The sequence below is a fragment of the Amblyraja radiata genome, chromosome 29 (genome assembly GCF_010909765.2).
Source record: "Amblyraja radiata isolate CabotCenter1 chromosome 29, sAmbRad1.1.pri, whole genome shotgun sequence".
Lineage (NCBI taxonomy): Eukaryota > Metazoa > Chordata > Chondrichthyes > Rajiformes > Rajidae > Amblyraja > Amblyraja radiata.
Genome location: NC_045984.1, coordinates 12,404,933 through 12,429,864, shown reverse-complemented (window position 1 = coordinate 12,429,864; position 24,932 = coordinate 12,404,933). Strand labels below are relative to the sequence as shown.

Here is a 24,932-nt window from a genome sequence, read left to right as displayed (position 1 = left end):
CTGGGACCGGGACCGTGACCGGGTGGGGGGCAGGCGGCAGCAGCCGTGCACGACCCCCCCGCACTCCACACTCCCGCTCCACCCTTCCCTGCCCCCCCAACCGGTGCCCCGCCCCTTCCTTCCTTCCTTCGCCTATTTCCCTCCCCAACCCCGTCTCGTCTTCCCTATGACTGCCCCCCCCCCTTTGCCCCTCCTGCCAATTCCCCCCTCGCCCCACTCCTTCCTCCCCGACCCCATCTCATGTTGCTCCCTATCTCATCTTCCCTATGCATTCCCGCCTATTTCCTCCTCGCCTATCCCCCTCTCCGCCTATTCCACCCCTTCCCCCCTCCGCCTATTCCACCCCTTCCCCCCTCCGCCTATTCCACCCCTTCCCCCCTCCGCCTATTCCACCCCTTCCCCCCTCCGCCTATTCCACCCCTCGCATGGGTGCAAATTCCCAGCTCCCTGAAAGTGGCAACACAAGTGGATAAGGTGGTAAAGAAGGTTGGGTTCAGTGGTCGGGGTATTGAGTATAAACTTGGCAAATACGTTGTTACTGTGAAAAATTACTTTGGTTAGTGCAGTTCTGGCAGAGGTGTCACAATCACAAGATGGGAAGGTTTTAGAGGTATATGGGCCAAACACAGACAAATGGGACTTGTCCGGGTAGGCAACTTGGTCATGTTGGGAAATAGTGTCTGTTTCCATGTTGCATAGCTCTAACGGCAAGATTGGATGTAAATCTAAAACTGGAGAAATTGCTTGGGAAAGGATGCAGTCAAATGCATTTGAATTACAGATACTTTTGTGCTGTAGAATGTTTTTTACGCATATTTTGCCTTATAGGTTTCTTTAACATTGGTGTCGTGTTGACAATGGAACCAACAGCAGAATTGCCAGAGATTCCCCTTGCTTCCAGCACAGAGCAAGAACTCAAGGGAACAACACCACCAGCTGGCTTGGATGGTTCTTGCCCTTTGCCATATAATGGTATTATTCAAGACAGCAACCAGGTGCCTTTGAGTCCAGAGGTGAAAGAACAGCAGCCTGTCCAATGGATGGAGTGTCTGAACCCTGAACACTCCAGCTTCTCAAAGGAACTCAAACTTGCTTTGCAAACTGACAGGCACCTTGTACGAAGTTATACTTACACAAGCGACGACTCTTCCAGTGCGGGTGAGACATCGCCATCTTCCAGCATCAACCTAGCCGAATCTGATGAACTTCTATCAGAGAAGAATGAGGGGAGAATGATGATGTGGACGGGGACTGACAGGTAGGAGCAACAAGCTTAACAAACAATCTGATTGAAAGGAGAGAACTGGAGAATAATGTTGGTTAAACACCAATTTGTTGGTTGGAAGTATAAGCAGGTATAATATTTTTAATCACACAGGGTCACCTGATAATTTTTTCCCCCACTTGCTCATGGCCATTCAAAACACTATGCAGCACTATTTATTCAAATGATCTACTTGCAAAGGAATACATATGCTGGTACAACTTCCAGTTCTGAGCCCCATTTGGATTTGCCTAAATCAGTTGTTAGGTCAGGTGAACAATTTTTATTCAACCACGTAATGGATCATAAGGTCATAAGTGATAGGAACATAATTAGGCTATTTGGCCCAACAAGTCTACTCCACCATTCAACCATGGCTGGTCTATTCTCCCTCCTAACCCCATTCTCCTGCCTACTCCCCATAACCCCAGACACCCGTTAGGACATTAAAATGGACATAAAATGCTGGAGTAACTCAGCGGGTCGGGCAACATATCTGGAGTACCCCTTGAACACTTGGTGATATTAGTACCAACACATCAGGTGTGTAATCTTTTTAGTGAAGGGACAGTGCATAAGTACGGATCCTTGCAGTCTTTGACCCTTGCTTCTTGGCTTGTGTGCATATAAAAACAGCCTGGACACTTCCAAGAAGAAAGCGAATTGTTGGCCTTCATAACAAGAGGAGTTGAGTATATGAGCAAAGAGGTCCTTCTGCTGTTGTACAGGGCCCAAGTGAGACCACACCTGGAGTATTGCTTGCAGTTTTGGTCCCCTAATTTGAGGGAGGACGTTCTTGCTATTGAGGGAGTGCAGTGTAGGTTTACAAGGTTAATTCCCGGGATGGCGGGACTGCCATATGCTGAGAGAATGGAGCGCCTGGGCTTGTATACTCTGGAATTTAGAAGGATGAGAGGAAATCTTATTGAAACATATGATTATTAAGGGTTTGGACACGCTCGAGGCAGGAAACATGTTCCTGGCATTGGGGGTGTCCAGAACCATGGGCCACAGATTAGGAATAAGGGGTAAAGGAGTAGTCCCACTGCGGCAACCTAATCGGCGAGTTAAGATGAGTGTCTTAACAAGCCAGACAACTTGTAATGAAGTTTAGCGGGCATTTATCCTACCGGTCGGGTTTCCTTGGTCCAGAAAACTCCAATGAGCCAATCAAAATGCCCGGTCAGTGAAGGAGATTGCCTGTAACTAAATAGCGACCCCACTCCACTGCACTACGAGTTAAAAAAGAACCATGACGACCAAATTTTACTCGCTGAAAATTTTTCTGCGACCTAGCTGAGGCCGCGAGTATTCGGGAACGTCCATCGAGCATGAAGGAGAGTTCCAGTGACCTCCTAGGACCACGTGTCGACCATGCTCCGAGTTTGAGTCGAGGGCAAACTCTTCTAAACTTGCAGATTAGGTCGCCGCAGTAGTACAGCCCCTTTAACCATTTAGAACGGAGATGAGGAAACACTTTTTCACACAGAATTGTGAGTGTGGAATTCTCTGCCTCAGAGGGCGGTGGAGGCCGGTTCCCTGCATACTTTCAAGAGAGCTGGATAGGGCTCTTAAAGATAGCGGAGTCAGGGGATATGGGGAGAAGGCAGGAACTGGGTACTGATTGGGATGATCACGTTGAATGGTGGTGCTGGCTCGAAGGGCCGAATGGCCTACCCCTGCACCTATTGTCTGTTGTGTCTATTGTAAGAGGGACACCGCTACGTACTACATGCAGTGAATATGCGTCACTATATGTGCTGTGGGTTCTGAATGGAGGAATTAGATACTGATACTTGTACTGGGGATGTGCAGGTAGTTCTACTATAACATTATAGATGAGGCTCACATCAGGGTCTCATCCATACCCCGTAACACTGCTCTCTCTCCCCATCCCCGCACTCGCAACAAGGGCAGAGTCCCTCTGGTCCTCACCTTTCACCCCACTAGCCGCCAAATACAACACATAATCCTCCGCTATTTCCGCCACCTCCAACGTGACCCCACCACTCGCCACATCTTCCCATCTCCCCCCATGTCTGCCTTCCGCAAAGACCGCTCCCTCCGCAACTCCCTCGTCAATTCTTCCCTTCCCCCCCCGCACCACCCCCTCCCCGGGCACTTTCCGTTGCAACCGCAAGAAATGCAACACCTGTCCCTTCACCTCCCCTCTCGACTCCATTCAAGGACCCAAGCAGTCGTTCCAGGTGCGACAAAGGTTCACCTGTATCTCCTCCAACCTCATCTACTGCATCCGCTGCTCTAGATGTCAGCTGATTTACATCGGGGAGACCAAGCGTAGGTTGGGCGATCGTTTCGCCGAACACCTCCGCTCAGTCCGCAAAAACCTACCTGAACTCCCGGAGGCTCAGCACTTCAACTCCCCCTCCCATTCCCAATCCGACCTCTCTGTCCTGGGTCTCCTCCATTGCCAGAGTGAGCAACAGCGGAAATTGGAGGAACAGCACCTCATATTCCGTCTGGGGACCTTGCGTCCTTATGGCATTAACATTGAATTCTCCCAGTTTTGCTAGCCCCTGCTGTCTCCTCCCCTTCCTTAACCCTCTAGCTGTCTCCTCCCACCCTCCCATCCGCCCGCCCTCGGGCTCCTCCCCCCCCTCCCCTTTTCCTTCTTTCTCCCACCCCCCATCAGTCTGAAGAAGGGTTTCGGCCCGAAACGTCGCCTATTTCCTTCGCTCCATAGATGCTGCTGCACCCGCTGAGTTTCCCCAGCAATTTTGTGTACCTTCTACTATAACATTGTTGGGTTCCTAAGAAAAGTTGTGTTATAGAAAATCGTGTCATAAAGACAATTGTATCTGTCAATGGGAAAAGGCCTAGAGAGCTTCGGGTGTGCAATAAGTTATTTCTCAGGATTTTTGAAGTAGAGATCTTTTTTAACAATTACAAGTTTACATTTGTTACTGCAGAAAATACTAATGACTCAAAGTAACATTGGTCAATAGAGTATCAATACACGTGTCAATAGAAGCGATTGCTTGTCAATTTCAATGGACACTCGTGAAACTGACAGGTTGTTCTTATGAGACAATAGTGTCTGCAGGGAGGTTACAAGCTAAGCCAACAAAAATGGGCAGATTTAAGCCGAGTTAATCACTGTTAAAAGAAATGCAGACTAGATTTTAACATTATAATACTGAAAAGGGAACTCTGTTGGGCATTGGCGTTCTTTAGAGGCAACGGTGTCTGATTACTATGGGGAGGTTACATTAAAATATTTTTTCCCCTTGATTGTCTTATAATTAAGACAGCATTTTTTCTGCTTGACAAATTCCAAAATCAATTGCAAGTGGTTCTCTCGTTTCCAATAAATATCATGTTATAAACAAATAGGCCCGCATAAAACAACAAGTTTGCTATTTAATAAATCGCATTATATGCAATTTGTTATGAAAGCCAATGTTAGCATAACTACCTATATACATTTTTGTGAATGTGAAAGTTCCAGTGGGGCAAAGTGTTTCTATAGTGTTCTTTCCTCTAGACTTGAATTTGATCAAATTGACTGTGATGTGTGTTGGCTGTGCCTTGTTGCCAGAAGTAGTGGACCTGGACTGCTTCCGAATTATAGTATCAAGTTGAAAACTATTTGCAATGTTGAGGATTGGTAGCAGGTCAGAAAATAGGAAATAGTGCATTAGAAAACATAAAAGGATGATGAAAAATAGGGTAGATGGAGGTTAAACTTGAGATGCAACTATACAAGGCATCAGTTAGACCACATTTAATGAAATACTATGTGCAGTTCTGGTCGCTCAGCTAGAGGAAGGATGTCATTAAGTTGGGAAAGGCTTGTAGGCTTGTGTTAGAGGGAGAGATTGGATTGGCTGTGACTTTTTCTTTGGAGTATCGGAGGCTGCGGAGTGACCTTATTACAGTGTAAAAGATCACGAGGGCATGAGTAAAATGAATGCTTGGTCTTTTTTGCCAGGATAAAGGATTCTAAAATTAGAGGGACATAGGCCTAAGTTGAGAGAAGAGAGATTTAAGAGAGACTTCAGGCAACATTTTCACTCAGATGCTAGTCTGTATCCAGAATGAACTGCCAGAGGAAGTTTAGGTAGAGGATAAAATGATGACTTTTAAAGGGCATTTGGACAGACATATGGATAAGAAGGATTTGGAGGGCTATGGGCCAAACAAACGCAAAAGGGACTAGTCCAATCAACCAACTTGGTCGGCACGGACAAGGTGGGCCAAAGGGCCTGTATCCGTGCTAGCCATTCTGTACAACTCTGACTCAATATCTATGGTAGCTCTTATAGACAATAGGTGCAGGAGTAGGCCATTCGAGCCAGCAGCGCCATTCAATGGAATCATGGCTGATCATCCCCAATCAGTACCCCATTCCTGCCTTCTCCCCGTATCCCCTGACTCCGCTATCATTAAGAGCCCTATCTAGCTCTTACACGCACTTTATTTCTTGCGAATTGTTGCCATTCTTCTTTTTGTTTTTGTTATCACTGCTAGGTTACAACATATTCCCTCCTGTCAGACTTGCTGTTCTTGCCAACATTATGAATCTGTTTGCTATGGCTACACCTTTTATTTTGAATCTTTGCATCTTTATTTAAAAAATATTAGCCATTGCTTCTTTTTACTTTTGAGTCCAGAAATGTGTCCTTCACCCAATTCATCCATGCTGATCAAATTGTCTAACCAAACTAGTCCCACTTGCCTGCACTTTGTCCATGCCCCTCCAAATCTTCCCTATGCATATACTTCTCCAAATACCATAATCAAGGGATATGGGGGGGGGGGGGGGGAAAGCAGAAATGGGGTTCTGATTTTGGATGATCAGCCATGATCATATTGAATGGTTATGGCTCGATGGGCCAAATGGCCTACTTCTGCACCCATTTTTCTATGTAATTGTACCCACCACTACCATTTCAAATGACAGTTTGTTGCATATACCAACTGCCCTCTGTGTAGAAAAATATTGCTCCTTGGGTCCCTGTTAAATCTTACCCTCTGACCTTTAACCTATTCCCTCTGGTTTTAGACTCTTTTAGCCTGGGGTGAAGACTTACTTCACCTTATCTATGCCCCTCTTGATTTTATATACCTCTGTAACACCACACTCAGCCTTTTGCACTACAAACAGATGAGTGGCCATAGTCCTTTTCCCCTGGTTGGGGAATCAAAAACACGAGGACATAGGTTTAAGGTGAAAAGGGGAAGTTTGAAAAGAGACCCGCGGGGCATCTTTTCACACAGTGGGTGGCACGTACATGGATGAAGCTGCCAGAGAATGCATTTAGACAGGGTACATGGATTGGAATGGTTTGGAGCGATTTGTGCCAGACACGGGCAAATGAGACCAGGTTAGATGGGCTTCTTGGTTAGCATGGACAAGTTGAGCTGAACAGTCAGTTTCTGTGCTGGGTGTGAGAAAAGATCTAGTCTAACAAGCCCATCCTTACAACTTAAGCCCTCCAGTTCTGGCATAGAGTCAACTCACATTTGCATTTCATAAATTTTATGTTAGCCCAATATTTCAGCGGCAACTCTCATCGCATGCTGTTGTACTTTGCTTTAAGACATTGGTTTCAGTTTGAAGAATATAAGATTTTTGTAGCAATTTTTATCCTATCACTTTTCCCCTATGGCCTGTTAACTGCCAGGTTATTATTTAATCATTTTTCATTATGCAATGACAGATCTAAAAACTTGTTCCATTATTGCTTCCTTAAACTACTGAACCCAAAAGCAATTGTGCGCCTTTAATATGGAGCATTGAACACTACAGCACAGGAACCCTTCGTCCAGAATTTCCATGCTGAACATGATGTCAAGTTAGACTAATCTCACAAGATACATTTATTTATCACATGTGCCAGTTGGCACATTGAAATGTGATCATCTGCTTGTCTGTTATCTATGTCCCTCCATTCCCTGTATATCCATATGCATATCCAAAAGCCTCTTAAATGCCTCTATCATATCTGCCTCTACCTCCACCCCTGGCAGCACGTTCCAAGCACCATCACTCTCTGTGTAAAAACAAAAACTTCTGAACATCTCCTTTAAATTTTCCCCTCTCGTCTTAAATCGCTACCTTCCCGCCTTTGACATTTCCACCTGGACAAAAAGTTCTGACTGTCTGTCTACCCAATCTAGGCCATTCATAATTTTATATATTACTATCAAGCCTCCTCTCAACCTGCCTTGGTTTATCATCCCCTCCCCCTGTTCTTTGGTTAATTTGCCATTGGACCTATTTATGGGGTTTTGTATTGTGTAGATGACGATATGAAATAATTTGACTTTCTTTCCCAGGGTCCCTGATGCCAACCCACCCGAAAGGATTGGAGGGGAACACCAGGAAAGCGTGGCTGGTGCTGCCTCATCTTCCGGGGCCCAGGATGTCAAGAGCAGCCGGTCCAATGTTAAGGCGGTGAGCTCTTCCTCTCGAAAGCTGCCTCGCCTGAAGAAATGTCAGAGGACCCAGAAACAGAAGGACCAGATGCAGCGAATCCGTAGGTCGAGGGAGGTCGTGATCCGCAGGAAATGCACCCCTCAGTGGATAGGCAGCTCCAGCGATGGAGGCTCCAGCAGCAATTCCGAACTCGATGAGGTTATTACCTGTGACAACGACCAGGCCAACCATCAGGAACCTCTAGGTACAGTACAGTAATCACACAGAACAGGCTCTTCCCAGGGAATTACTGTACTGGAGTCTAGTGATGCTGGGAGGTTCAGAGAGCAATGTTCCTCCCTCTGCCTTCTCTTGTCCTGACCCTCCACTTTTTATTTAAAGTACAATTGTTTTGTATGGATGGCAGTTACTATAATAAGAACTTGTTTTGACATGTTAAATCAATTAAAACACGTGGATGCTGATTAGAAGCTATATATTCTAAATAAGCACATGAGATTTACATACAGATGAAGGTCTTTCAGGCACACAGTATGTTTCAGGGTGTAGGAAGGAACTGCAGGTGCTGGTTTACACCGACGATAGACACAATGCTGGAGTAACTCAGCGGGTCAGGCAGCATCTCAGGAGAAAGGGCACAGATGATGTTCAGCTCATCCATGCTGAGTTGTCTCTAGTAAGAGCACGCATTCCCCGAGGTCCTGTACAGGTGGTTCATGAAGCTGGATTGATTACAGCATTTGTTTAGTTAAACACTTCAGTCACCGATTAATGGAAGGATACGGGCCAAGGGCTGTGTGTTGGGCTAATATGGAAGGGTGCACACTGGTTGGCATGGATGAGATGGGCTGAACTACCTGTTTCCGTGCTGTTTGATTCTGTGATTCATAAGAACAGCTGGCAAATGGGGATGTAACCACTCCACAACACTTGCCATCCTTGCTATGATAGCCCCTTACTGGTCTCTGGATCACAATGTTAGAATTCCCAATTTAAGAACACATTGCAAATGCCTCTTGGTGAGGTTTGCAGCAGGATGAGTTGGTGGTGGGTCGGCAGCATCTTCTCCACATCAATTGGAACAAGAATGACATTGTGCTGTGTAAGAAGGAACTGCAAATGCTGGTTTAAACCAAAGATAGGCACAAAAAAGCTGGAGTAACTCAGCGGTCTGAAGAAGGGTCTCGACCCGAAATGTTCCCCATTCCTTCTCTCCAGAGATGCTGCCTGAGTTACTCCAGCTTTTTATGACATATTGTGCTGTTGACCAAGTGCTACCTCTCCCTTTGGAATCCTTTTAAGGTGTTCAGAATTTCCATTTATTATTTAATTATTGAAGTGTCCCAGGAAAAGTATTTGAGGTCATCCTCAAACTTTCAGCAATGTGGTCTGTAAATGGCAACACATCTCTTATGGTATTACTGTAACCAGAGAGGGACTATAATTGTGTTATCCCCTGCTCCCTGTTTAAACAAAAGCCTTGTTTCCTTTGGGATGGATATTACCTGGAGACAAGCTTTTAAATAAGTAAGTTATTAATTTGTCTCCTTCATTATTTCCAACTCTTCACATTCTTTTCCTGAAAGTTAATGCCTGCATCTTCCACTGTTATGTGAAGAAAAATGCTAAATATTCATTATGAACTTTACTAGTGTTTGGCCACAAACTTGGTCACTGTTTTCAGTCTTGGTATCTGTCAGAAGCTTTCTTTTTTTGTGCTTTTTATTCTCTTCCGGATCAGTTTAAACCCCAATCTAATTCACAATCATAGGGTTCTTTTAATTAAATCTACTTGCCTTTCCTGATATCCTTCCAAAATGCTTCACCTCACATTCCTCATCACAATAGATGTAACTTAGAAATTTAATAAAAACTCCTCTTTGTGTGTGCCAATCTTTCATTGTTACCAATTTTCATGTCCGAGTTCTCGATGCCAAAGTCCAAATTGCTCTCAATAGTGTCAACATTTCCCTAATCTACACAATCCCATTTCATCTGGCTATGTATTCTGTTCATGTTCTACTTCATTTGGAAATCCAGAAAGGCTGAATATACCAAATCATCACTTCAAATATATCCTTGTGTAACAAACATTACTTTCCTTTAACAAATCCACTGTACCTGATCGAGTGTTTTCCCAAGCCGTATCTACTTTTGTTTTCAAAGATAAAGATATAGATAAACTTGGGAAAGACATTCCCATCTCCAAAATATCACTCTCCCCAGTTTCTTCTGAATCCACGTTAATCCAAGCACTGTTCTAATGAGCCATTGAGAAACAACTGCACTATTTGGCAACAACGTCAGTCACTGAATGGGCTCATCTCAATGTGAGGAAGGGCAAGAGCAGATCCTCTTTACAGACATCATAGGAAAGATTGTAATCCAGGGAGCTACGGGCCTCACGTTTGATGTGACTGTTGATTCCAGTGGAAAGAGATTCACCTGTCTACCTCGTGCTCAAACTGGCATGTGTACAACTCCCTAAACTATTCTCCGTCCCCTGTCACGGATGTTGTATTGGGAAATGTAATAAATTGTTTCTTGAAATTGTGACTCCTCCACTTGCCACCCAAAAGAACAAAAAACACTAGAAGCATTGCTTTGCCCCACTTCTCAGAGCACAGGAATACCTTTCATTCACCTGCACTTAATGGATTAACCTCCGGGCAACATTAAGTGTCACCTGCAATTATTGCACCAGGGCCATTCAACATTCTGATCAAACTTCCAAACGTCAGCAAGTTCTCGGGCTTGAAATGCTGCTACCTTGGTAACAGATATAATTAACGATGTTACAAAATGCGAATCTCATTAATTAATTATGCAGATAGTCAAACAAACAAATTCGACCACCTGTTAACATCCACCAAGCAAATACTGACTGCCCATCAGATCAGAGAGATTATTGTATGTTGTTAAGAAGCTTTATCAACTGTTCAGAACTGTCGCAAACCCAACAATCTTCTGATGTTATTTTAAGCCTTTGAAAGAAAATACTTTGCTAGATAAGCTGTTTTTGCTTTATAACTGGTGCTGATGACATGGTCCTTGACACTACACGTGTGATTTATATGGGAATGGAGCTAAAAATTATGCCCTTCCAGGAACAGTAAAGACATTCAAATTTACACAGGACCTTTGACACCTTTTCAAAATGCTGTACAATCTTATGTATTTTGGTCACCTATTAAATAATCACTTATTGTTATGTGGGAAACAACAGCCAGCTTGTACAAACAAGTATTCTCAGATGGACTGCATTCATGACTTTGGTCGGAACACCAAAGTTGATTAACCCTTCTCTTCTTTAAAATAGTGCCACGGCTTTTTACGCCCACCCGACATCTGAGAAACTGTGCACCCTCAGTGCTGCAGTTGTTGAGGTGTTGCACTTTGGGAGGTCTAATGTAAGGGGAGAGTGTATAGTTAATGTCATGAACCATATGAGCATTGATGTACAGAGGGATCTCGGGGGGTGGGGGGAGGATGCTGAAAGTGGCAACACAAGTAGATAGGGAGGTAATGAAGGCGTATGGTATGCTTGCCTTCACCGGTCAGTGCATTGTGTATAAGAGCTGGAAAGTCAGTCTGCAGCTTTCTGTGACTTTGGTTTTGCTGCATTTTGGGTATTGCCTGCAGTTCTGGTCGCCCCACTATGGGACGGATGTAGAGCCTTTGTAGAGAGTGCAGAAGAGGTTTACTGGATTGCTGCCTGTGTTTGAGAGTATTAGCTATCAGGAGAGTTTTGACAAACTTGGATTGTTTTGTCTGGAATGTTTTGGGAGACCTGATACAATAATTAAGGCAAAGATAATATAGTCAGAACCTCTTTCCTCATCTACATTATCGGATGTAGATACGATAAGGACATTGAAGAGGCATTTTGTCAGGCATATAGATATACAGGGGATGGAGGGATATAGATCATTTGCAGGTAGAGGAGATTAGTTTAAATTGACATGTTCCACACAGACATTGTGGGCTGAAGGGCCTGTTCCTGTGCTGTCCTGTTCTATGTTCCATGTTCTAGATTTCAATGCTGGGTGGAACATGAGGACAAGAACCTTCTAATTCAGAGGAAAGACTGGCCGATGCCAAAGATACCTCACAGACCCAAAGTAGAGGGTGGTAGAAGCACATCAGGGTGATGAATGTGGATTAACATGAGATGAAGTAGAGTGAAAATCAAAACCTGCAGATGCTAGAAATCTGAAATAAAAATGATGGAAATACTTAGCGTTAATGGAATGAGGGCCATTGGGGTTCAGACCAGAAACATGAACTATGTCAGAATGGGAATGAAAGAATATAAATTAATTTCAGATGTAGATTAAGTGGGGGTGGGATGGATGATATTGAGATAATATCTTTGGTGACGTATGACCAAATGTGTTCATGTGGCATTTTGGGGCACATTAGTCCTGTTATGAACATTAGATAACTAGAATGTCTTGGAGGTCATTGCACATTAAGTAATAGCCAGCTTTATGACTAGAGAATTTATTTAGAGGTTGCAACTGACCAGAAAGCTCCACCTAATGATTGTACATAATAAAACTAGAAATGGTAGTGCCCTGAAGAGTGTTGTAGAGGTACATAGTGCTCCAAAAATGGTTATGTGGGATGGTGAGGAAGTTGTTTAGTATGCTTGCCTTCATTGATCAGTGCAATGAGTGTTGGCTCATCCTGTTATAATTGTACAAGTAGTAGTTGAGACCACACGATGTATTGTGTGAAGTTCTGGTTGCTCAGATGAGGTGAATGGCAATTTTTTATCTTCTCAAAATAAGTGGATCAAGAATTGGGGGGGGGGTGTAGGTTTAAGGTGAGAGGTGAAAGATTTAAAAGGGACCTGGTTGGCAATTTTTTCATACAGAGATCGCTGGGTGTGTGGAATGAGCTGCCAGATCAAAATGCAGAGGCAGGTACAATTACAATGAAAAGACATTTTACAGTTACATAGATAGAGAGGGCTAGGGGACAAATGCAGGCGAATAGGACCAGCTGAAATACACATCGTGGTCAGCATGGGCGAGTTGTGCCAACAGCCCTGTTTTCATGCTGTTTGTGTCTTAATCTTTAAAAATTGTTCCCACCACAGATCCTATGGATGAAGATGACATATTGGTTGTTGAGCCACTACCGGGGTCGTCTTTGCCAGTTAGTGAAGAAGTCAACATCACTTCCAGTGACAGTGAGGTGGAGATCATCAATATTGTAGATGATGAAAGGTAAGCCGATGTACGCGCTCTGTTCAGCCTCCTGATGGTGATGCTACAATTACTTCGCAAAGCTTGTTGACCTCTGGTTGGGGGTAAAGTGTGATTACTAATTCTGTGTATTCCGCAGTAATACTAAAGACTAGTCGTATGTTGGTGACAGTTTCTCAGTTTATGTTAGTTTGCTTGAGGTGTTCAAACAGATTTATATTATGTGTCATGGAAAGTATTGGATGACTCTCATTGCTCTCGCCCATACAGGCCGTCGGTGTCGGGGGCGTGGACTGGCCGCACTGTGAAGAAACTGACACCCTCCAATGTCCAGGCTCCGCCTGGGCACCGAACAACATCTGCTGAGGTTGTAGACCTGACACTCGATGATAATGGTACGGACTTGAGAAAGTAGCCACCTCAATGTGCTTTAAAATGATTTAATCTTGATTTTATTTATGTGTATTTTTTTAATGTCCCATTTTTTTCTAATTTATTTCTTCAGCACCCCTCATCCTTGAAGGCCCTTACCCTTTCTCAGTGCTTTGCAAATGCTCCCTTTTAAACAAACATGCAATTCCCTTGGCATCTAGCTCACCTTAGACTTACTGTACTTGCTATGAACACGAGTCTCTCACTCTCGTAGTTGTTATCCCTTTACATTTACCAGATCCTGCCTCGTGGTGTTGAGATTGCCCTCCTCGCAGTACAGAAAATCAACATCCGAACCATCCTTACTCCTTTCCATAATCACCTTAAAATATGTCAAGTTTAGTTTAGTGATACAGTGTGGAAACAGGCCCTTCGGCCCACCAAGTCCACGCCGACCAACGATCATGCTAACACTATCCTACACATACTAGGGACAAATGACAATTTTTACCAAGCCAATTAGTCTACAAACCTGTACGTCATTGGAGTGTGGGAGGAAACCGGAGATCCCGAGGAAAACCCACGCAGGTCACGGGGAGAACAAACAACTCCGTACAGGCAACACCCGTGGTCAGGATCGGACCCGGGTGTCTGCCGCTGGAAGGCAGCAACTCTACTGCTGCGCCACCGTGTTATGGTCACCACCTTCAAAATGCTTGTCCACTGACATTTTAACAATGGTTTGTAAAACCAATACTTAAGGGTTAATTTTCCAACTTGGTCTGTTTGAATATTTCAGCTTAGGCTATAGGCTCCACAGAAGTGCAAAATTTCATTCTGTTTTCTGGTTCACCATGTGTACTGCTGGCACCTGACTGAAATGCTCACATTCTGGGCCTTCTCATTGTTGAAGATGGGGATATTCTTTGAGCCACCTACTCCTCCTGCTAGCTATTCAGTTTATTCTTCACAGCCTGATATGGCAGTACTGCATTATTTTTGATCTGACCCATCTGATGCAGAATCCCTCAGCAATGTCGCCTTTTGCTGTTTTGCACCTGTGGTCCTGTAAGGAAGGATGGTACCAGATCTATAGAAAATATGCCTGGTGCTACTACTGAATGCTTTCTGCACTCTTTGAAATGGGTGATTCTCTGCCTTGTTAGTAATGGTAGTGCGAGGGTCCTCTGCTGTGAGGTTGCATATTGTATTGGAAGTACGTTATTTCTGGTAAGTTTGGAGCTGCTAAATTTGTGCAGAGCCAGTCCCATTTCATTTGATGGCAGTGCCACAATACACAGTGAAGGGTGTCCTCAGTGTGAAAGTGAGGGTTTTGGCTCCTTATTGCAGTGAGCTCTGCCGTGGGCACTCATTTTGAGGACACGGTCACGCTGGTTTACTCATGTTTACACAATGCCTGCCACTGGTCCAAGCCAAGCCGTTCAGGATTTGGCAGCTCCACTCTGTCAGGGCCGGTGTTATCAAGCTGTTCTTGGCTAAGAACATTGCAGTCCCTCACTCAGAGAACATGCTGTGCTTGCTACTATTTCAGTATTTCCAAGTGTTGTTCAACGTCCAGGATTCATCAGATGAGAGCGGATAGTTGGCTGTAATCAAGAGGCAGTTTCCTTAGTCATGTTTGACCTGATGACTCGAGATAGTAGTGGAGCAGTAAATTGCTCTTGTGTATCGTCCACCAAAAACACAAAGACTTTATCACTCAATTTGCGGATTTCCTCGCTAACACTACGTCCAACTTTGATCGTGTCCTGATTCTTGGTGATTTTAACATTCATGTTTGTTGGCCCGCTAAGCCTCTCATAAGTGAATTTATGCATCTGGTTGAGTCTTTCAATCTGACTGCTTACCACTGGACCTACTCACAAGCTAGGCCATACACTTTACCTAGTCTTATCTTCTGGTTTTCCAATCTCAAATATGGAAGTAGTTGATGCCTGTCTGTCGGATCATAGTGCTGTTTTATTTGATGCATCTTTGCCTTTCTTTTCCACCGAATCTCATCTCCCTGTACGCTGCTGTCGCTACATTAACTCTTTGACTGCCAATATGTTCTCTGAGGCTCTCATAGCTGCTTCCAATACCTGCACTATTGAGGCTTCTCCTCCCCATCTCAGCACTGAGGAAGTGTTCAAAAGGGAACTGCAGATGCTGGAATATCGAGGGTACACAAAATTGCTGGGGAAACTCAGCGGGTGCAGCAGCATCTATGGAGCGAAGGAAATAGGCGACGTTTCGGGCCGAAACCCTTCTTCAGACTGATGGGGGGTGGGGGGGGGGAGAAAGAAGGAAAAGGGGAGGAGGAGGAGGAGCCCGAGGGCGGGCGGAGGGGGGGGTGGGAGGAGACAGCTAGAGGGTTAAGGAAGGGGAGGAGACAGCAAGGGCTTGCAAAATTGGGAGAATTCAATGTTAATGCCATACCTTGCGTCCATATGGCATTAACATTGAGTTCTCCCAATTTTGCTAGCCCTTGCTGTCTCCTCCCCTTCCTTAACCCTCTAGCTGTCTCCTCCCACCCTCCCATCCGCCCGCCCTCGGGCTCCTCCTCCTCCTCCCCTTTTCCTTCTTTCTCCCCCCCCCCCCCCCACCCCCCATCAGTCTGAAGAAGGGTTTCGGCCCGAAACGTCGCCTATTTCCTTCGCTCCATAGATGCTGCTGCACCCGCTGAGTTTCCCCAGCAATTTTGTGTACCCTCAGCACTGAGGAACTTGGCCCCTTATTTAATACCACTTGCTCTTCCATTCTGAATTCTATCGCTCCCCTTAAAGTGAAAAAGCCTAAGCCTAAAGGTCAGCCTTGGCTTAATGATACCACCAGAGCCTTGAGGAGGAAGTGCAGTAAATCAGAACGTAAGTGGAAGTGTAATAAGCTCCAAATTTCCTTTGATCTGTTGAGAAACCGTCTTCACAAATATCAGGAAGCAGTCAGGCTGCGAGAGCAAAATACTTTTCTGATCTTATTTCCAACAACTCTCATAATCCCAAAGTGTTATTCAGTACCATAAATTCTGTCATCTGTCCTGCCCCCATTACCAGCTTGGATATGTCCCCTGCTAAGTGTGAAGATTTTCTACAATTTTTCATTAGCAAAGTTGAGGACATTAAAACAACCCCCACCCGTGACCTAGCTGTCTCACTGGTCTCTGTCCATCTAAATTGGACTGTTTCCAACCCATCACGCTATCCTCCCTTGCAAAGCTTGTTTCCACCATGAAACCGACAACCTGCCTCGGCATTGTCCCCACTGCCCTCCTGAAGGATGTTTTTGACCTAGCCGGTCCCAGCATCCTCTCTATCTTCAACAGCTCTCTGACCACTGGTATCGTTCCAACCTGCTTCAGATCCCTCCTTGCCCAGCAACTACAGACCAATTTCTAAACTTCCATTCCTGTCAAAGGTTCTTGAAAAGTTTATTCTCAGTCAACTACTGCCCTACCTATACCACAATAAGATCTTGGAAAGATTCCAGTCCGGCTTTAGGGCTTACCAGAGCACAGAGTCTGCCTTGTTGAAAGTATACAATGACCTGCTCCTTTCTGTCGACTCCGGTGACTCTGCCATCCTGGTTCATCGTGACCTCAGTGTGGCGTTCGATACATTGGATCTTAATTGACCGTCTCCAGTTCGGGGTTGGTGTAGATGGCACTGCATTGAACTGCTTCATATCCTACCTCAAAAATAGAAGCTCCTCTGTCAACGTAGGCAACTTTTCCTCTTCCACAGTGAGTCTCTCCTGCGGGGTCCCACATGGTTTCATCCTAGGCCCAATCCTCTTCTCCATGTACATGCTTCCCCTCGGTCAAATCATTCAAAAACACAACATCTCATTCCGCTGTTATGCTGATGACACACAGCTTTATCTCCCCCTGAAACCAAACAACCAGTCAAATTTAATCAATCTCATGAACTGCCTTGAGGACATAAAATGTTGGATGGCACAGAATTTCCTACAGCTGAATGAGAACAAGTCAGAAGTCAACCTATTTGATCCCCCTGACTCCATCAAAGTGATTACTAGCAGTCTTGGCAACTTATCCACCCTTGTCAAACCCCATGTCAAAAACCTTGGTGTGATATTTGATTCTGCCTTTAAGTTTGACAAGCAAATCATTTCGGTAGTAAAAGCCAGTTTCTTCCAGCTTCGTACCATTTCCAAAATAAAACCCAAGCTCAGGGGTGGCCGTGCCTTTGCTGTTGCGGCCCCTAGACTGTGGAACAGCATCCCCCTGCCTTTCAGATCTGCCCCCTTCATCGACTCTTTTAAGTCCAGGCTCAAAACTTATTTTTATTCACTAGCGTATGAATCCTCCTGATGTGGCTGATCTTTGTTTTGTGTCCATGAGCTGATTAGTTGTACTTGTGTGCTGTGTGCATTCCTATGTCTGTTTCTTTTTGTGATTTTAGCTACCTGCCCTGGTCTGTACAGCACTTAGGTCAACGTGGGTTGTTTTTAAATGTGCTTTATAAATAAATTTTATTTTATTTTATTTGATAGAGTTGCTGCCTTACAGCACCAGAGATCCGGGTTCGATCCTGACCTCGAGTGCTGTCTGTACGGAGTTCGTACGTTTTCCCTGCGACCCCCTGTGTTTTCTCGGGGTGCTCCAGATTCCTCCCACATCCCAAAATTATACAGGTTTTTAGGTTAATTGGCTTCTGTAAATTATCTCTGGTGTGTAGACTTTGGTAAAAATTGAAAATTGTCCCTATTGTGTAGGATAGTGCTAGTGTACGGGTGATCACTGGTCGGCTTGGACTTCGGCCGAAGGGCCTGTTTCCACCGTTGTATCTCTAACTAATTAACTAACTAACCAAGACTTCGTGGTGGTCTCAATTCAGACTTCAGACCTCGTAGCAATGTATGGCACCATTGGGTTAGTTCTGCCCTTCTGTGGAATATACTGTACGCAGGGAATAGGATCGCATGTCTGTCGGGTGAGATTCTGTGGACAAACTACATTGATTTCTCAATTTAGCCATCAGTCCCCAGGTGCTTGTGAGAAGAACTTTGTACGGATCGATTGGACAGGGAATGGCTTTACTTAGGTGGTCCATATTAGTACATTTTTAAGCAGCTTGCATGGACCGTTACTAAAGCATTCTTTAGTAACTTGTCAGTTTCTTTGTTGAACTAAATTAAGGCGCATGTTGCAATCAAAAGCGCTTGAACAATTGGTTGGGAAGAAAGCCAAGCTGTAAGAAAGACAGCATTTTTAAGCAGCTTGCTGGACCGTTTCCCATGAGAGTCATTTCTGCTGATCTGTAGTCAACATCTTGTCCAGACCAGTGAGTGTGACACATTTTCTCTCTCTAGACGTTAGTGTACATCCATGTTGAACAACAGACAGTGATGATAACAAGCGCAAAGAATGTACATTTTTATGATTGTTTTTGTAATCTCAATTCCTCGATCTATTTAGGTTCCAGACCACTTGAATTTGTGGGTTTCCTGATTCAGTAATTTAACTGCATTGCTGCCACCATTTTCCATATTTTAATATTGGTTGAGTGATGTTTTACTTAATGACAAACCTCATGGAAATCTTTAAGAATGTTCTGGGTGAACTCATGGTTATTCTTACCTGGGCAGTATATTTTGTTTCAATAGACAATAGACGCAGGAGTAGGCCATTCGGTCCTTCGAGCCAGCACCGCCATTCAATGGCTGATCATCGCCAATCAGTACCCCGTTCCTGCCTTTCCTTGTTGGTTGGGTGGGGTTGACAATTCATTTTTAAAGGTGACATAGTGGTGCAGAAGTTGAGTTACTGCCTTACAGCGCCAGAGACTTGGGTTCGATCCTGACTATGGGTGCTGTCTGTATGGAGTTCTGCGTGTGCTGGTTTCCTCCCACACTACAAAGGCGTGCAAGTTTGTAGGTTAATTGGCTTGGATAAAATTATAAATTGTCCCTGATTTGTAAGATAGTGCTAATGTGCGGGGTGATCACTGGCTGGTGTGGACTCGGTGGGCCGAAGGTCCTGTTTCCGTGATGTATCTCTAAAGTCTAAAGTATGATGTGGGATTGGTGTTCAAATATTCCCTCATGCTGCTTCACCCTTTTTTGTCTCTGATTTTGTGGCAGATCCGCTGACTGTACAGGGTGAGCACCCTCTTGACGACTCCCTCAGTAGCCCTGAGATTGTACAACCAGGTTTGGCGATAGATGCATCATCGGGAATTTCCTTGCCAGTCAACGTCAGTGCAACAAACATACTGTCGACATCCTTCAGCAGCACAGCTTCTCGTACGTCTACGGTCAGCTCAGAGGCTTCCCATAGGACTTTGGGTAGTGTATTGACTCTCTACCTGTACATTTCACCCGTGCACCTTTATTTCATATCCTGCACTGTCACCATATGTAACACTCTTCTACTTCTAGTAATGTACTGTGTAGAATTGTCACTGCACAAAAGTGGCGATCAAATGTGTGCTGCCTGTAGTGCTGTTAGAGTGCTTCAGGCAGAAACGTTGTCCTCTCCCATCTCCCATTATGCCCTGACCACCTGGCCTGCATGTTGGTCTCTCTAGTGTCTAACCAATTCCTTTTTGAAACCAGTGAGTCTGTTTCCTCCTTCCCTCCAGCACTGATGCCCGGCTACCGCGCATGGCATCCTTCCCAGGTTCTCCAGCACCCAGAATCATTAAGTTTGCAAGATGTTGTAAGATTGCATGAATTAGAAGCAGGAATGGGGTCCTCGTCACAATTTTATCAGGCATTGGCTGATCAGATTGTAAGCTCGCCTCAGCTATCCCATCTGTCAGCACAAACTTTTTGCCTCTTTTGCCATGCACTCCTCAACCCTAAAGTTTACTGAATTAGTTGCACGACCATTGACCATAAGACACAGGAGCAGAATTAGGCCATTCGGCCCATGGAGTCTGCTCCGCCATTTATTTAGTTATTTATTTAATTCTTTATTTCGATCAGAATAAAAGAATAAAAAGCAAGTGTGAAACAGCATACAAAAAACATACAAGAATATTTATAAAGTGTCATAAACAATATCTATAAATAAATGAAATCGTATGTGTCCGACTGTCGGACATTCAATTGTCCTGATCTATTTCCCCCTCTCTGCCCCATTCACTTGGCTTCTCCTGTTGATTTTCCTCTTGATTAGACATTTGTCAATCTCAGCCTTAAACAGATGCAAGAATTCTGCTATGTTGCAAGGTGTTCTGAAGACTTAAATGATTGAGTTCTTCAGTGTTAGATTGAGTGCAGACTTATTCTGAGAGCATTACTTCTGGTTGTGCAGCCTCTCGAGAGGAAAATTCCTCAACATTTAGTGAAAAATTAAAAAAACAAAATACTTGGGGGGGGAAAATCCCAGCACCTTGTGTCTTTGGTTAGTTTAGTTTAGAGATACAGCGCGGAAACATGCCCTTTGGCCCACCGTGTCCGCGCCGACCAGCCATCCCCGCAAATTAATACTGTCCTACACACACTATTGACAATTGTTACATTTAACAAGCCAATTTACCTGCAAAGCTGTACGTTTTTTGAGTGTGGGAGGAAACCGAAGTTCTCAGAGAAAACCCACACGGTCACAGGGTGAACGTACAAACTCCGTACAGACAGCACCCGTAGTCAGGATCGAACCCGGGTCTCCGGCGCTGCAAGCGCTGTAAGGTAGCAACTCTACCATTGCGCCATCGTGCCACCCTCCAGCACAGTGGTTCTTAACCTTTTTGGCACCAGTACGCGCATACGCGAACAAAATACTGTCTGTGGTATGTACCTTTGTTAGGTTCCTAACCATGGGCTCAACAAATTGATATGTTATTTGCGTCCCCTTCATGATCCCCAGCAAAGCCCCTCATGACCCCCAGGTTAAGAACCACTGCTCTAGCACTTTGTGTCATATCTCCAGAGATGCTGCCTGACCTGCTGAGTTACTTCAGCACTTTCTGCTTGATACACCGTGTGTATCAGGGATATTTATAGAAAGAGAAACAGAACTAACGTTTCACTGCAGTTAAACATAAACCAATCAATCCGTCTGTAAAAGGAGCGCAAACTGAAGCATCACCCTGCTGCGATCCTACCTGACTGACTGTTCCTCCAGTACGTTGTGTTTTGATTTAATAAAAGTATTGATCAGGAAATGAGGCACAGGTTATAGATTCATTCTTTAGATACAGGAGCAGAATTAGGCCATTTCGCCTATCGAGTCTGCTCCGTCGTTCGATTTCAAATGACTCTACCATTTTTACCTTTCTCCTGCCTTCTCTCCGTGACTTTTAATACTCTTATTAATCAAGAGCCTATCAAACCCCGCTTTAAAAACATCTAAATGACTTGGCCTCCACAGCTGTCTGTGGCAATGAGTTCCACAGATTCGCCACTCTCTGGCTAAAGAAATTCCTCCTCATCTCCAATCTAAAGAAGAGTCCTTTTATTCTGAGGCTGTGTCACCTGGTTCTAGATTCTCCCACTAGTAGAAACATCCTCTTCACATCCACAGTATCAAGGCGTTCCAAGAAAAGTACTGAGACTAGCCATTTTTGTTGGGGGAAGAGAGGTTGTTGAAATACTCTTGTGGTATTTCCTGAAATACTCTTGTGGTTTAGGGAAGAGGTTTTTTTTGAAGACGTGAAATCTGTGGCTGATTGACTGTTGACGGGAAAAGCAGCTGTCTGCACGAGTTGCATTAATTGTTGGTTGTTTTACAGGAGAGATGCCTATCACCGCAAGCACTACCAGCTTAATGTCAACATCCTGTCAACACCAGAGGACATCAAAATATACTGCCTGCTGTACCCAACGCTGTCTCTGCAGATCAACGAGGCTGGTGTCTCACCAAACCCGCCCTGCCCAGTCGTACTTCCAGCAGTATCACATCGGGCATGTCCAGGGCCAAGTGTACCAAGCCCAATGTTCACAGCCTCAGCATCTCCATTCCCACTCCCAATTCCTTAACCATCAAAGCCACCAGACCTGGGCACACCAGCCTTACCCACAGTTTCCACCACTCGGGTTCCAGCATGTTCAACAGGGAAATTCACAATCGATGCTCAGCAGTGTTAGCCCACAAGCAGGGGATACCACGGCCAACCAGGAGAACCAGGTAAACATACGCCTTCCTTGGCTAGTGAAAGTGAGCATCAGTCTTGTGTGGTTTCCTAGAGTGAGGGAGCGGTGAATTACGAATTCTGAGTTGTATCCAAACCATCTTATTCCACTATATATTGTGGAAATGTATTTAAAGTGGACCTTGCAATTGTATTTTAAGTTTCAGAAATGCCTGAAAGTGAACTGTTTAAACTATTGGGTAAACTGGAACTTCTGATAAATATTTCTCCAAAATTGTGCTTAGAAGCGAATCAGTTCCTTGTATGGAGAGAGGGCCTCGGGTTAGGGTTTATTATTGCCATGTGTAGCGAGGTACAGCAAACGGCTTTGTTTTGTATGCTATCTAATCAAATCAGGTAATAATGCACATAAATACAATCAAGCCCAACTCAAGTACTTGAGGTAGAGCAAAGGTAAAGATGCCGTGAATATAGTTCTCAGCATTGTAGTGCAAAAGTTCCAGAGATGCAATCCAATGTCTGCAATGAGGTAGAGGAGAATCATCTGTAGCTTATTGGATCTTGTTAGCAGAGGATGGTTACAGTTTGGGACATCACTGAATTCTGGGTACGGTTCAGGGATCCACTAGAACGTTACTCTGGTTGAATCTCATTAGCGGGCCATTTATTTATGGGGAGATGATGACTATGGGAATGGAGTTGTGTAACCCAAACAGGGGAGGCAAGGGGGTAATGTGGGCCTTAAATTCTTATGATGCACGTTCATTTTGTGATTTTAAGTGTTAATGCAAGAACTGAATTATATTTTGTAGAACCTCTGCTGATTTGTTTTCCTCACCTTAACTTTAGGCTCCTTTATGTGACCTCACTAACACGGCAGAAGATGTTGAGGGTGTTGAAGCTGCCCAGAAGAGCAGTGCCCAGGTATCATCATGGCATGCCCACAGTTCCCAGGAGATGGAAGTGAATGGAAACCAGCCACCGACTGTTTTGTCACCAATCCTTTGGCACTCTCACGGTTCTCCTCTAAATGAGGGTAATGGCAGCCAGCCCGGTGCGGACAAGCACGGCACAGTTCAATCACCCACCTGTATCATTTCAGCTTGGCAAGAGTCTAGCATCCAACCAAGTGAGGTTCGAAGAATTCAGTCAGGTGCGCTTAAATACCAGAGTCACGAAGGGCATGGCAAACTTCACCAGTTCCCTAATTACGTGTCTGTTTCCATTGTGTGTATCTTTATTATTTATCTTTGTTTCTTCCAGGTGTATTCTGTCAGGGTTTTACTTAAAGAATTAGAATATAGAACGTGAGCTGTGAGGAATAGGCTGCAGAGGAATGAAGAGTAAACAAGCACTGCAGATGCTGCAATCTTGAGCAAAAAACAGTGCTGGAGTAACTCAACAGGTCAGGCAGCATCTCTGAAGAACCAGTTTTCTTCCCTCCCACCTCCCCCGCCCACTCACCCCCCCCTGCTGAAGGAGGGTCCCAACCCGAAACATCTTCTATTCATGTTCTACAGAGGTGCTGGCTGACCCTCTCAGTTACCCCAGCGTTTTGTGTTTTTTGCTCAAGAGAGATGGAGAGATTGGGCAGGGGAATTGGTTCCTTAACGTGTGTTGAATTTGCTACTTTACCTCACCCGTCTTATTTTCCTAAAGTGAAAGTGAGCTGGTCACTTTCTTCACCTCCACCATCTTCCATTCATCTCCTAACCAACTTTACAGAGACAAAATTCAAGGAGGATACAGATACATCTTGACGAGCAAATAATCTGATTTTGATGGAAAAAGGTAGAGAGAGGTCAACATAGGAACGCAAATATCATTGGGGAAAAATAATGAAATTTACAGGATAATTGAAGGCCGGTAATTATTATTTTAAAAAATGCTAAAAAGCTGGAGTGAAATGAATGGGGCTTAGATAGGGAAAGACTGTCAGAAATACACAAAAAGGATAGAACAACTTTTATTACTGGCATGGAAACAGAATAGAGAAAAACTAAATGTTAAAATCCATGGAGATAAGTGGTAGATACAAACTACAACTGAATGAAGTCTGAGAAGTGAAGATCTTAGTAATGGCAGGTTGACAAAAGTTGCAAATAAAGACTGGGGCATAATAAATGCTGGGCAATGATTGCATTTATTTTTTTACTCTACCAGGTATGTGAAGTAAGCCGGCTAATTAAGTTCAGGTGTCAATCAGCTGCATTCTAGTTGACAGGACTAGGTTTGATAGAAGAATAACAGAGGGTCACGCTTGATTATGTGGACACTGTATCCTGAGTGACGATGATACCAGAACTGAGATGTAATAACCATCAGGAAAGATCGAACAAACATTTTAGAGAAAATAGGAATCTCATCAATATCCTTAAAATTAAGCAGGGATTTTATGGGGTGAACATACAGGTCATGTATCTACTTGAGGGATAGTTTAAACTAAGGGTCATAAAGTACGTTGGTCAATAATGAGGCCAGTTAGAGATCGAGGAGAAGTTTCTTTACTGCGAAAGTAGTGAGAAGGTGTAGCCCATTGGGACGGTGCAAGTCAGTCGGCTGCATTTAAAGGGAAATGCTAGATGAGAGAGGGGAAGGTTACACTTGTAAAGCCAGGCGATGGT

General features: G+C 44.4%; 1 protein-coding gene across 2 annotated transcripts in view; it reads left to right on the top strand.

Annotated features, from left to right (window-relative positions):
* Nucleotides 1-24,932, top strand: part of LOC116989316 (E3 ubiquitin-protein ligase Arkadia-like) — a 44,220-nt gene that overhangs the window by 367 nt on the left and 18,921 nt on the right. The window contains exons 1-8 of one of the 2 annotated variants that reach the window (XM_033046568.1): nucleotides 452-610; nucleotides 829-1,258; nucleotides 7,568-7,911; nucleotides 12,772-12,901; nucleotides 13,151-13,275; nucleotides 19,355-19,558; nucleotides 21,949-22,343; nucleotides 23,158-23,461. In XM_033046568.1, the coding sequence (XP_032902459.1) occupies nucleotides 858-1,258; nucleotides 7,568-7,911; nucleotides 12,772-12,901; nucleotides 13,151-13,275; nucleotides 19,355-19,558; nucleotides 21,949-22,343; nucleotides 23,158-23,461 (1,903 nt within the window). In that variant the 5' untranslated portion in view covers nucleotides 452-610; nucleotides 829-857. Of the gene's footprint in view, nucleotides 1-451; nucleotides 611-828; nucleotides 1,259-7,567; nucleotides 7,912-12,771; nucleotides 12,902-13,150; nucleotides 13,276-19,354; nucleotides 19,559-21,948; nucleotides 22,344-23,157; nucleotides 23,462-24,932 lie in introns of those variants that run through there. The other variant, XM_033046567.1, reaches the window with a different exon arrangement.